Consider the following 12,735-nt stretch of genomic DNA (forward strand, 5'->3'; position numbering starts at 1 on the left):
GGCGCCTCATTCAGAGTTAGGCAAACACGGAACTACCAGCACCGTCTAGGAGCCAAGTCCCTGCTGCTTTTCCTATTGCTGCAATTTTGGCTCCAGAAAAAAATGCTTGAATTGTGCATTTTGGCATTGGCCCACCTGTGCCAGCACACAGGAGCCATGCTGCAGAGAGTCTAGGATAACTTGGCATGGCCAACTTGGCACGGGACAAGAGTTACACTAACACCGAAGAAATGGTGGAATAGAATCATTAAAAGGATGCAAAATGTGAATGACGAAAATTAAAATAATGTTTTAAATATTTAAATTGAATTGTTGACTTGTCCCGCAGCAGGTTGTCCTGCCACGAGTTGGCTGTGGTGAGTTGGACGCACCAAGTTGTCCCATTCTGTGCTGCGGGCCCCATTGAGTATTCTGGCTGGTGGGGCCCAGAAGAGCCTTCTCTGCTGTTGTGCCTGCCCTTTGGAACATCTTGACACACACAAACCCGAGTGAGGTCAACTCCCGCCCTCCTGACCTTCTGCAAGAGTGTAAAGACTCGGGCCTGCCAATTGGCAAAGTTTCGCAAAGGGGATGATTGATGGATTCACAACAGATCCCACCTCCTTCCCATCCTACTCCCGCCCTCCCCATCTTTTAATTGGGATGCAGTATTTGGACCTATTTATATGTCTTTTAGCTTTTGTATAGTTTTTAAAATCTTTTTAAGACTGTTAAGCCGCCCAGTTACCCTGTGGTAAGATGGGCGGCCAATACATTTTACAAATAAAATAAAGTAAAAAAAAATTGCGTGAAGCTACAATGTCCCTGGCCTGCACTTCTTCCCCATAGCTTTCAGTGCCAGTCTCTTTCCCTATTATCTTTCATCTTCTTTCTTCTCCCATCTGGCTCTTCTCCTCCTCTTCCCAGCCCTTCCCCAAGCACAACCACTGCCTAAACAGCTGGTTTGGGGTTCGGTATCACCAGGATTTTGGACTCCTGATCGGCCAAGCGAGGCTGTCATGTTTCCGTCCCAGAGTCTGGAGGCTATGTGGATTTGAATGAGGACGAATACCATCTCCAATCCTACCAAGACCGAGTGGCTCTGGGTGTTTGGAGGTGGGGTTGGCTCTTAATTCATCAACCATCTCCAGTGTGGTGCTCCCCCATTGGGGTCCCAGGCCATGGGGCAGAGCCAGGCCCTTACGGAAGGTCAGGAGAGTGGACCTCACTCCAGGAAGAAAAGATGTTCCAAAGGGCAGGTGGCCAGTAGAGAAGGCTCTTCTCCTAGACCCTGCCAGCCAGAATTACTTGACTGATGGGGTCTGCAGCATGCCTCCTCTGCCAGTCCGTGGGGTGAGACAGTTCCTCGAGTCACCTGGACCCATGCCAAGCAAGGCTTTAAAGAGGATACACAATTTGGGGTTTTTTTCCTGGCCTCAAAACTTTAGTTCAAAGAGCAGGTGGCAGCTATGACCAGGAAGGCCTCCATCTGGTATGCCAGTTGCGCCCTTTCCTAGACTGGAGGCTCTTCAGACAGTCAGTTATGCCCAGGCCACCTCACAGCCCTCTACATGGGGCTGCCCTTGAAGACCACTTAGGACTCGAGGCCCGTGGGCCGGATCCAGCCAGTGGGGTGCTTAGACCTGGCCTACGGGGCTGACCTGGAAACAGTGAAGGACTGGCCTAACCCTTCCGAGGGCTGCCATGAGTGATGTCAAGCTGGCCACGCCCCCCCCCCTCCGAGGTCAAACACAACCCTGATGCAGCCCTCAATGAAATCGAGTTTGACACCCCTGACCTAGAAGCTTCAACTGGTCCAGAATGTAGCACCGCATGCAGTAATGTAACACCTCTTTCCTCTGAAGTGCACGGGTTGCTGGTTTGCTTCCGACACGATTCTAGGTGTCGCCCTACAGGCTCCCCACTCCCCCAAGCTCCCAAGCCAAGGGCGCATTCCAGCTTACTTGGTCGTCCATCAGTGACACCAAGGGAGAGATCACCAAAGCGATACACGGGCGCCGCTTGCTGTACAGATACGCAGGGAGCTGGTAGCAGAGAGATTTCCCCATTCCTGTTGACAAGACCACCAAGGTGGAGAGCCCTGCAAGAGAGTGAAGCCAGCAGTCAGCCTCAGAACTGGCAGCCGTGGGAGCCTTTCCCGGTGCTGGCACTCGCACAGAAATTGCAACCTAAAGGACATCTAGCCCACCCCCCTGCTCGGTGCAAGATTCACTACGACAGCTAGGACAGAGGATCACTGAATTGCTATAGGAAGACCTTCGGGGAAAATCTCCCCACTACACATGGTAGCCTGTTTCACTGACTGACTGGTCCTACTTTTAAACATGTAGCCTGAACCTACATCGCTGAAGATCAAAAAGGGTTCCAAGAGATCTTGTGAATGCATGAAGAGGAAAATATTTCTCCAAATTGCCAGAAAACAAAACAATAGAGCCAGGTGTCCTTTTCTGACAGGTCCAGAACCCCTCTCAGTTCAAGTGTTGCTGACAGGGAAGTGCCCAGAGTGATCCTACAGGGAAAGTCAGTCCAAAGAATTTTCCAGGAATCTCTACCCATCCAATTTGATCGAGCAGACTGGGCATCTGCAGATCCCATCAGCCAAAGAGTGTTGGCTGGCAGTGACTACATGATTTTCTGAGTGGGCCCCCGCTCCCTGGAATATCCTCCCCTTAGGGATTAGAATGACCCCCAACTCCGCTGGCCTTTTGCGAGGCTCTTAAAACTGTATTGCTGTATTCCCATACCTGGGGCTCTGAATGTGTTTAGATTCCCGTTTCCTGACTTTACTGTTCACTGGCTAACTATCTGTATTTATTTTGGATGTTTTTATTGTTATTAAAATGCTTTTTATCGTCTTAATTTTTTTTTTACAATTTTGGAATTGTAAGCCACCCATTGACTGGGCAGCTATAGAAATTGAAAGAATGTATGAAAGTATGAATGAAAGAGTTGAGATGCACAGTGCCTATTCACATACTAGAGCACACATGGCAGAAAACAAATTTCATCTGATGTCTGCGTGGAAGGGATTGGGGAATAGGGCCAGGTCTTGCTCAGAAAAGCAGAGGAGGTACCACACCACAATATATTTCTCCTTCTGTTCATTTTTGCAACATGAAATCACACTTCATAACACAAAACGTGCATTTTCTCTAGGCCCCACTGAAGGGTGTGCTCAATAGACAGGAGGGAGCTTCAGGTAAGATGGAGACTCACCATGGGGCAGACCTAACTTCTCTCATGTGCAGTGGCACAAGCATTCCAGGAAAAAAGGGAGACGCTTTTTGTGCCTGCCACCCATCAGTGCCAATGTTACCCCACCAGGCTCTGTCAGGAGACTAAGCCAAACCAAGAGCCGCCTGCTTGTCCTTCGGAAATCAGGCTTACCAGAAATACCTGGCCACCACAACAACTGCCAAGATCCAAGTAAGCTAAATATTTGCTTCTTTATGCCTTACCTGAGAGTATCCTCATCACTGCTGTTTCCTGTCCTGGCCGGAAGGAAGTATAGCCCAGCTCAGCCAGCGCTTCGAACACTTCAGGAGGTGTATCTGGACAAGATACAGTGCACAACCGCAGTTAGGAATGCCTGTCCTCAGGGAAGACTCAGCAGGACGAGCTGAACGAAGACACCTTCAATACACCTTCAATTGAACTCTGTTGCAATTTTAGCTATAAAGATACACTCTGTACAAAAGATTTCAGATTCTGAAGAACTGACAGCTGAGCAGGGCAACTGAGAACTTTAAAGCTGTCTCAATTAGCATACATTCCTTCTCACTGTCAGGAAGTTCCTCCTTGATTAGTTTCCATCTATTGCTTCTTGTCTTGCTTTGGAAAATAGGTTGACCCCCCTCTTCTTTGGGGCAGCCCCTCAAATATTGGAACACTGCTGTCACGTCTCCCCTAGTCCTTCTTTTCATTAGACTAGCCATGCCCAGTTCCTGTAACTGTTCTTCATATATTTTAGCCTCTGGTCCCCTACTCGTTCTTGTTGCTCTTCATTCATTCAAGACTCTCAACATCTTTTTTGTATCTTGGCCACCAAAACTGGACATAATATTCCAGAATCAGAACTAGAATCAAGCTGGAAGGAACCTTGGAGGTCTTCTGGTCCAGCCCCCTGCTCAAGCAATACCATTTCAGACAAATGATCATCTCGTCTTAAGAAAACCTCCCGTATTGGAGCACCCCACAACTTCTGGTGGCAAGCTGTTCCACTGGTTAATTGTCCTCACTGTTAGGAAGTTTTTCCTTAATTCCAGGTTCCTTCTCTCCTTGATCAGTTTCCCTTCCGTTGCTTCTTGTCCTGCCTTCTGGTGCTTTGGAGAATAGGTTGACCCCTCTCCTCTTTGTGGCAGCCCCTCAAATGCTGGAATACTGCTATCATGTCATCCCTGGCCCTTCTTTTCACTAGACTGGCCATACCCAATTCCTGAAATCTTTCATCATATAGTTCTAGCCTTCCTCCACTCCTCTAGAATTTTCCTCACCATCGAGTCTTACCTCTCACCTTCTTATCTGGCCCCAATTTATAGAAAGGCTCTATCGGTGCAGGTGGACTGAACGTTTCGGGTACAGGCCTTCCTATTTGCAGGTAACTTTGTTCCTGAGCAGACTGCTCCAGGGTTTCTTGGCTGTTCTCACTCTTGGCTGAGAAAGAAGAATTGACATAGGAATCTTTTTCAGAAAGCATTGTTTATTAATAACCTTAATAGCAACCCAACCCAACCTCATGGTGATGCTATGTCTTATCTCCTGGATCGAGACAACCCAGAAACATTCTAGAAGCAGATGCTCTGGCATGGTGGACGTAGGTCTTGTTACTTACTTGAAATTTTTGTGTAAGTCGTATTGGTCATCTGAGCCACTTCCTCCAGAGTCAGCAAGGGTACTTCCTCTTCATCAGCACAGCTCTTGTCCTCCAGCTGCGCATCAGTAGCAGAGAGTCGATCTGTATGGACGACACCAAAGGAATGCAAATAACGTTTTCTGTTACTGTAGCTTGGTGATTGTAAGTGTCAGTGCTGCCATCCTGCTTTGCCCCATTGATGCCAGACTGCCATGAACCATGGAGAAGGGGAGGAAAGAGCTGGCACGGGAGAAAAGAAAAGGAAACCACTTCAAGAGAGACATTGGCTGACCGACCCCAAGGCCACAAGCCTCGGAATGGAATGCGGACCATCGGCGAGCCCACCAAGCACCAGAACTGTTACCAAAACAATACGTTTGAATTCTATTGGACACCAGGGAGATAACGGGGAAGGACCTGGGAAAGAGGGAAGTAAGGAGGCAGCTTTCACGGACAAAACCTCAGATCTGGCTTTTTCTATTTTGTAACCCCTTGGCTTTAGTAAAAATATACCTTTCACTACAAATGAAGTCGAAGGCTCCTCTTTTCTAAATGACCAAGTCAGGACAAGCCCGACAGCATGTTTCTGTTATGTTTATTTTGGTTCTGATAATTCTATCAATGCTTTTTTTTAATGCCTCTGCTACTGATGAAGTCTAATTAAAACTGGGAAATTGACCTTGAGAAATATTTGATCTATGTAGAGGGACGGCTCTCTCTTCAGCTAATATGTCCGGAACAATTTGATTATTCTTTGAAATGCATTGATCAGCGGAATCAGGAAAGAAAAATGGGAAATTATTGGCTCACACTAAAGCAAGAAAAGCAATACGATTTCACATCTGGAATTCAAGCCAACCATAGTCAGTTATGTAACAAGGCAGAGGTTATTAATTACCAGTTTAATTATTTTAATGCTCATTTACATTAAGATAAGACACGTGTAACTGAATAGTAACTAATTAATTTACTGGGAAATGCTGAATTGGAAGAAATCTCTCAGGAAGATTTAAAAACGCATGACAGAACCAATTATACTGCCAGAAATAATGGTAGAAATTTAATAATAAAATCTATGAAACTTGTGAAAGCGCTGGTTGCAGTAAATTCAGTTGAATGGTATAGAACTTAGATAGATGTAAGTGGTTTATGATTAATCATTTATTTATGTAAGATACTCCTTAATTCCAGGTTGCTTCTCTTTGATTAATTAAGCATAAGGACTTAATTAATTCTGTACTGTTACTGAGTTGACAGAATATAGGTTTTTTTCTTAATCATTTCATTCTTTTTTGTCATGTTTATTTTAATCACCACCAATGTATATAGATTTTTTTTCTCTCATTAGGTAACCACTGCTGTGCTCTTTCTGTTGGTGGCTGTGTTTATATTCCACTATTATAGTTTTTTTTTAAAAGAAAAATCTAGATAAACAAGGTAAGGAAAGTTCTTTTAGTTAATTTACTGTTTCTTTGGCAGCAGAGACCATTGCCTCAATTTCAGAACGGTCTTTTCAGGTCTGGAACTTCAAGGCCACCTTGGCTAACTGAGCTGGATTCTGCCACCAGACTTTCCAGTTTGATAACGTCAGCCAGCCAGAGTAGACCCACCTTCACCTTTGCACTGGGAAGACCAATGACCACGTCCCCCACATTTGAAGCAAGTGTCGGAACTTCGGTCCACGAGCCTGCCACCTCCACCAAACTGATGCCCCTTTTTCTGCCACTTCTGCTTCCACACCTAGGCAGGACCAAAATACAGATGAGGCAAAGAGGGCCTGGTTCACCCTTCCCTACATAGCTGGTGACTTCAGGGAATTATCCAAGGAGCCGTCTCACCCCAATGGAACTAGACCACCCCACTTGTTCCAGCAGAAAAGGCTTCTGCAGACCCCATCGGCCAAGGTATTCTGGCTGGCAGACTCAAAGAGAAGAGCCATTTCCGCGGTGGACCTGGCCCTGTGGAACATCCTGCCACTGGAAATGAGAACTGCTCCCACTCTTTTGGCCGGATATCAAAACCTGGTTTTGCCACATGGTTTGGGGCCCCAAGAGGGGCGCCTTCTGCTGCAGATGGCTGATGGGGTAAGAAGACCTCATCCCCCTGCCATCCATTTCCTTAGTTCTAGTTTTCATATAGCATTGTAATTGTAACTGTTTTTATGTTGATATTTTTAAGGCTTGTAAGCTGCCCTTATCAGTGTAAGGAGCAGCATATAACTTTTTTTTTTTTTTTTAATTTGATTTATATGCCGCCCTTCTCCGGAGACTCAGGGCGGCTTACAATGCTTTAAGCAATAGCCTTCATTCTTTTGTATATTTTATACAAAGTCAGCTTATTGCCCCCACAAACTGGGTCCTCATTTCACCTACCTTAGAAAGGATGGAAGGCTGAGTCAACCTTGAGCCTTGGAGAGATTCGAACCAGCAGAAATTGCAGGCAGCTGTGTTAATAACAGGGTGCACTAAACCCTTGTACTATCAAGGCTCTTTAATAAATTTAAACAAACTTTAATAAATAAACAAATTAAGCAGAAGACAAATTGGGCTAATCTTGCTTGCTCTTTCAGTAAAACCCATGGTTTTAACTTCTGATACAGCTAGTCCTCATCTTACAACCATTCATTTAGTGACTGTCTGAAGCTACAATGGCACTGAAAAAAAGATCGTTTTTTTATGATCGTTTTTCACACAACCATTGCAGCCTCCCCAAGGTCACTTGATCAAAATTCGGGTGCTTGGCAACTGGCATGTACTTATGGCAGTTTCAGTGTCCCAAGGTCATGTGATTCCCCCCTTTTGCAACCTTCTGACAAGCTAAGTTAATGGGGAACGCAGATTCACTTAACTACTGTATTGCTAACTTAACAATTGCAGCGATTTACTTAATAACTGTGGCAAACAAGATTGTAAAACGGGACAAAACTCACTTAACAACTGCCTTGCTTAGCAAAAGAAATCTTGGGCTCAATTGTGGTCATAAGTCATTGACTACCCGTAGTCAATTCTCCAGCATGGGGGAAAAAAAGATGATCAAGCATGAAGTATGAGAACCAGTTAAAAGCTCTTAAATGTGTTGACCCACTATGGAGGTTGGCCATAAGGCAACCTACCTGCTTGCGAAGGTGTTTTCCCTTCAAGACGTAGCTCTTTACATGGGATTTTGTTTTCATATTGAGACGGACAAAATTGCCACATTTCTTGGATGGCAGCCTGGGGGGAAAAAACTCATATCAATGCAAAGCAGGAGTCTCCAACCTTGGCAACTTTAAGACTTGAGGACTTCAACTCACAGAATTCCCCAGCCAGTTCCTCCCACCAGGAAAAGGTGAAGGTAGATACCTGCAGCTTGGCATGCTGGGTTTTCCACTCTTCTTAGGACAATTTTCCTCAACGAGGTCCCCAAGTATATTTTCAGAAAGAAGTGGAACCATCTCCTTCTCCTCCTCTTGCACTTTGGCAGTGTCTTGGTCAAAGTCGTATTCATCCTTTCCCGGCTTTTGACTGACAGGGTGCAGTTTTTTGACGTTGCTGTCCTCAACCAGTTCTTTAGTCCTTTGGCGCTTTCTACAAACGCCATGTTTAGAAATGTCCGGAGCAACTTCATCGTCAGCTGCAGGATCCAGACGCCTTTTCTTACTTGGCATTTTCCCTTTTTTGGTGGGGGGAAGCTGCCCACTCTGCCCATCACACAAAGCACCACTCAGCCTGGGTGAAGCTCCTTGCAAAAGACGCTCCTCTGTTTTCCGGTTGCTGTCTTTTCTACCAGTCTCCAGGTTCTGCATCTGCTCATTGGCGGGAATTTCAGCACTGGTTTCACTGAATGCTACACTTATCCTTTCTTTGTCTGAATCTGGATTATCCCATGTGCTCCGTGTACTCAGGCCTTCTGGACTTTGGACCACGGGCTGCCTCTCTAACATGTCCTGCTGACAATTTTCCTGGGGAGATTGGCAATCTTTCTCCAATTTTCTTTTCCCAGGTTTGAAAAACGGAGCCTGTGTTCGGAAGGAAATGCTTTCTGGCAATCCTTGGCATGGCCCTGCCCCATTAGCTGGGTTCAAACTACAATGTTGGTTTTGTTCCTCTCTAGTCTCCAATTTTGTCCCTTGGCACCTGTCTAGCCACCCAGCATCCAAACTGCTCAATCGTTTCGTGATGGTCTGCTTTTGCCACTGAAACCGATCCGATGATGGCAGCCTCGGTTTCGGACCAGGAAACCGGAGCTGAGTGCCAGCCAGGTCTGGAAACGAAGAAGGAAGAAGAGCTGTAAGTTCCTTGGCATTAGAACCAGGCAAATCATTGGGATTAGTTTTTAACGAAGGAACTTCTGGCGATGGGAAAGGCGCAACTTTTTCAATCTGAGCTCCATCCTTCTGTGCTAATTGAACTGGTTTCCTTTTAGGAGTGAGGGATCTCCTTAAAGTTACAGGACATTCCTGGAATCAAAAATAAAAAAAACAACAACCATAATTAGTAGAATCAGATGGATATCAGTGCTGAAAATTAATATAATATTCTTAGCTTCTTAAATCTAACATTTGTTTCATTTTTGCTGTTGCCTGCAATCTCCTTGCATGTTTTATTTATCCGATTTATATGGACATCCATCTATCCACTCTTAACAGAGTTTCTTGGATAGAATATATTCTTCATGCCACAAAGCAAGAGAAGAATTGAGTCAATTTAAAATTGGGGCTCATTTAGCAGGTTTTGGGTAGAAATTTGGACCTAATTTTATCCTCCTTTCTCCCCTACCCTACTTACAACGCCAGAATTCAAATAATCAAGACTATATGACAGCCTCTAAAGTTATTCTTGTTTACAAATATCAGAAAGTTATATTTAAAATAAGAGATAAATTGGGTCATTAGGCAAGCAGGCAATCTGATCTTTTTATGAAAAACCAAAGAACGTGGGAAAAACTTCCTTTTAATTTTCCCTCTGCATTCTATTTCTCTGGTTTCTTTTGAGATTCTCTCTGTGTTTCTGGACTTGAGTGATACATCTGTAGAAGACTACTTTTCTAATCTTCATTTTATTTATTTGATTTTCTTATTTCTTCAGTCACAATTACATTGTTACTTTAATATATTAAGGAAGCGACACATAAATGTGGACTTCCCTTCCAGATCAAATGTTGGTGAACAGTTCTGAGTTATTAGTAGCTATGAGCCCAGATAAATGCTATGGGAGGTATCTAACTCAAAATGAGATGCAAGTCTTATGTTTGATGACAATAGAACAGGGATAAGAAAGAAATTTTTAAAGAGAATTGGTCCCTTTGATTCTTCAATGACTTTCATCCTTCAGAAATCAAGCTACAGTACTTCTAAATTCTAAGCTACAATCTTTTGCACAATATATCATCATATTCATTTAACGACTCAATAATCCCTTGTGGGGTAGAGTCTGGGCAACTGAACAGAGATAGCACAGTGTTTTAATGGCCAGATGCCCTTCCTGTTGCCAATGTGGAGTTTTGTTCAGCAGATATATTCTGTGTGCCCAAAGAGAAATATTTGCCTCTACCTAGGATCGAACTCACAGCCTCCTGATTGTGAGGCGAGAGCTCCACCTCTAGGCCACCGCACCACTCCATATAATTGCATTGTATGAACTCAGAAAATACAACTATATAGCAACTATAAATTTCTCAACAATCACAAACTTTTCAGACCTTAATTTTTGCACCTAAGTTACATTTCAGCTTCATCCCAAAATGCTGTGCAGAGGCCTGCAAGGCTTCTGGATTCTGCTGGGTCAGTTTAGGAATCTTCTGTCCTCGATTCAGGTGTGATCCCCAGGAACCGAAATCAGTTGCCTTAGAAAAAAGACCCAAGCAAAGAGAAGACAGAAAGGCAACTCAGTTGTTAATATCAGTACCAAAAAGACTTTTTCAAAAAGACCCATACTTGACAAATGTTTTTTTGGTTGCCCTCTTGTGTGAATGCAGCGGGTGTGATTAATTGTTTACACTATGCAAATCATGAAAGTTTGGTTAAATGGTTACATTAAATGATTAGGTAAATGACGGTTTGTATATTGTGCAAACACAACTAGTGAGTTTCGGATGCTATGTATAAAACGAGTGAAGGAAATGTTAACCTGCCATAAGAAATTTCAGGAAAACTGATGATGTGTTCCTATAACTCACTTAACAAGTCAATTAAAGATCTGGTGGCCACATTCACAAGGTACATAAGTGTCTTGTATTAATGTGAACCCATAAACTTGACTATTGTAGTAACTAGGTTTAGCATGTTGTATAAACCCAACAACTGAAATGTTGGTGATGTTTAAGCAAGTTTTGCTTTAAAGGAAGAAGGTGCAATGATTCCCCCCCCCCCTTTCAGGATCAGGGCTCAGACAGAACAACATATTTGCAAAACACGGTAGCTCTTTCAATACCTTTTCTGGTGCTACAAGTTCCTGATTTTCTTGTTGGCAGGTCATGACAGATTCAGGAAGATCATGATGCCCCTTGGATTCTTTTAGAGCCTTGTATTGTTTGTATAGTTCTGTGCACAAATGAGATTTTTGAGCTGAGAATCATGTAGCCAAATCAATTCTGTAGTCCCTCAAATGTACAATCTGCTTTAGGTAGGTTATCCAATTGTTCACTTTGCACTCAAAAACAGTTTCACACTCAAAACATGAGGACAAGGGAGAGGAGGTCTGTGAAACGTTGCCCTCAGAATAAAATGTTTGGCACATCCCAAACAGTGAAGAATCTCTTACTAAACCACTGAAGTGTGTTCAGTTACAACTCACTGGAATTACAGTTGCTAGAAGTCAAGAAGGAAAGATTTAGCTATTGCTCTTCTAAATGAATGAAACTTTAGCTTCAATCCTTACGAAGAAGAAAAATCACAGATTTCCAAATTTGTGACAATATTTTAGGTGAGAGGAATTGGCTAAGGGTGGACCTGAACAAAAGTTTGCTTGATGCTAGTCACCACAATGTCCTCATACTATATTATTATTCCCTACATGCTCTTCACATTTTTGCTTTTCTGATAGTAAAAACTTAAAAGACTAAGAAGTGATTTTTGACAAAATAGATAGCAATGCAATTACAATGAATATCAATGTATTGTAAAATATTTGCAATTAGCATCTAAAATTTATTGTCTTTCTGATGAGAAAATGATCAAAACTTAGCATTTTAAATGTTTGCAAATAACTACCACTTTCCACTGATCAAAACTGATATTCTATCACATCTACTACTGTACTTCCATAGACGGGACTATAATGCACTGTAGAGAATCATGCTTACTTTTTATTTTTTCAGGAGCATCCAGGACATCTGCCTAGAAAACAAACACAAAGCAATAATTTCGGAAATCTGCTTGGTTTCAGTTGTGTTGAAAATGGTTTAATCAGCCTAAACAACTTAACAATGAAAACTATTATAATCCGATATTAAATTACATTCAAAATACCTTGCTGGGCTTCCTCTGCTGCTCCTGAAAAAAAGAAGTCTCCCATTTTTTCAGAAGGACTTTAATTTTGTCCAAAGGGTCCATAGTTCCATTTGGCAATTTCCCGAAAACTGTATGCAAAGGCAGAACATCAGGTTAATTAGCCCCCAAAAAACTCCATCAGAAGATTTAGCAAGAAATACCATGAGAGAACACAATACAAACAGGACAATACCCAAGTCCTTGACACAAACATCAATCATCGCACGATATTCTCATTCAGATTTTGATAGACAACTCTGCAACTTTAAAATTCCACTCTGAAATATTTTATTCGTTGTCCTGCAATTTTAAGCATAGATACAGAAAAAAAACCTTTTCATATTCTTAATATGGAACTGGAGATCCTTTACAGAGGACAGATATTATGGCTGAGATGGCTTTGTATTTGAGAGTT

At 43.1% G+C, this 12,735-nt stretch overlaps 1 protein-coding gene across 1 annotated transcript in view; it reads right to left on the reverse strand.

Annotated features, from left to right (window-relative positions):
• Positions 1-12,383, reverse strand: part of RECQL4 (RecQ like helicase 4) — a 29,439-nt gene extending 17,056 nt beyond the window's left edge. Inside the window, exons 1-11 of the mRNA XM_070941934.1 lie at positions 12,300-12,383; positions 12,134-12,167; positions 11,263-11,372; positions 10,532-10,675; positions 8,194-9,290; positions 7,965-8,064; positions 6,463-6,592; positions 4,832-4,954; positions 4,507-4,653; positions 3,459-3,551; positions 1,944-2,080 (exon numbers count right to left, since the gene is read on the reverse strand). Of these exons, the coding sequence (XP_070798035.1) occupies positions 1,944-2,080; positions 3,459-3,551; positions 4,507-4,653; positions 4,832-4,954; positions 6,463-6,592; positions 7,965-8,064; positions 8,194-9,290; positions 10,532-10,675; positions 11,263-11,372; positions 12,134-12,167; positions 12,300-12,383 (2,199 nt within the window). The remainder of the gene's footprint in view (positions 1-1,943; positions 2,081-3,458; positions 3,552-4,506; positions 4,654-4,831; positions 4,955-6,462; positions 6,593-7,964; positions 8,065-8,193; positions 9,291-10,531; positions 10,676-11,262; positions 11,373-12,133; positions 12,168-12,299) is intronic.
• Positions 12,384-12,735: the final 352 nt, after the last annotated feature.

Source organism: Pituophis catenifer, unplaced genomic scaffold (assembly GCF_029215685.1).
Source record: "Pituophis catenifer annectens isolate HBS135680 unplaced genomic scaffold, rPitCat1.0.hap2 SCAF_3, whole genome shotgun sequence".
Lineage (NCBI taxonomy): Eukaryota > Metazoa > Chordata > Lepidosauria > Squamata > Colubridae > Pituophis > Pituophis catenifer.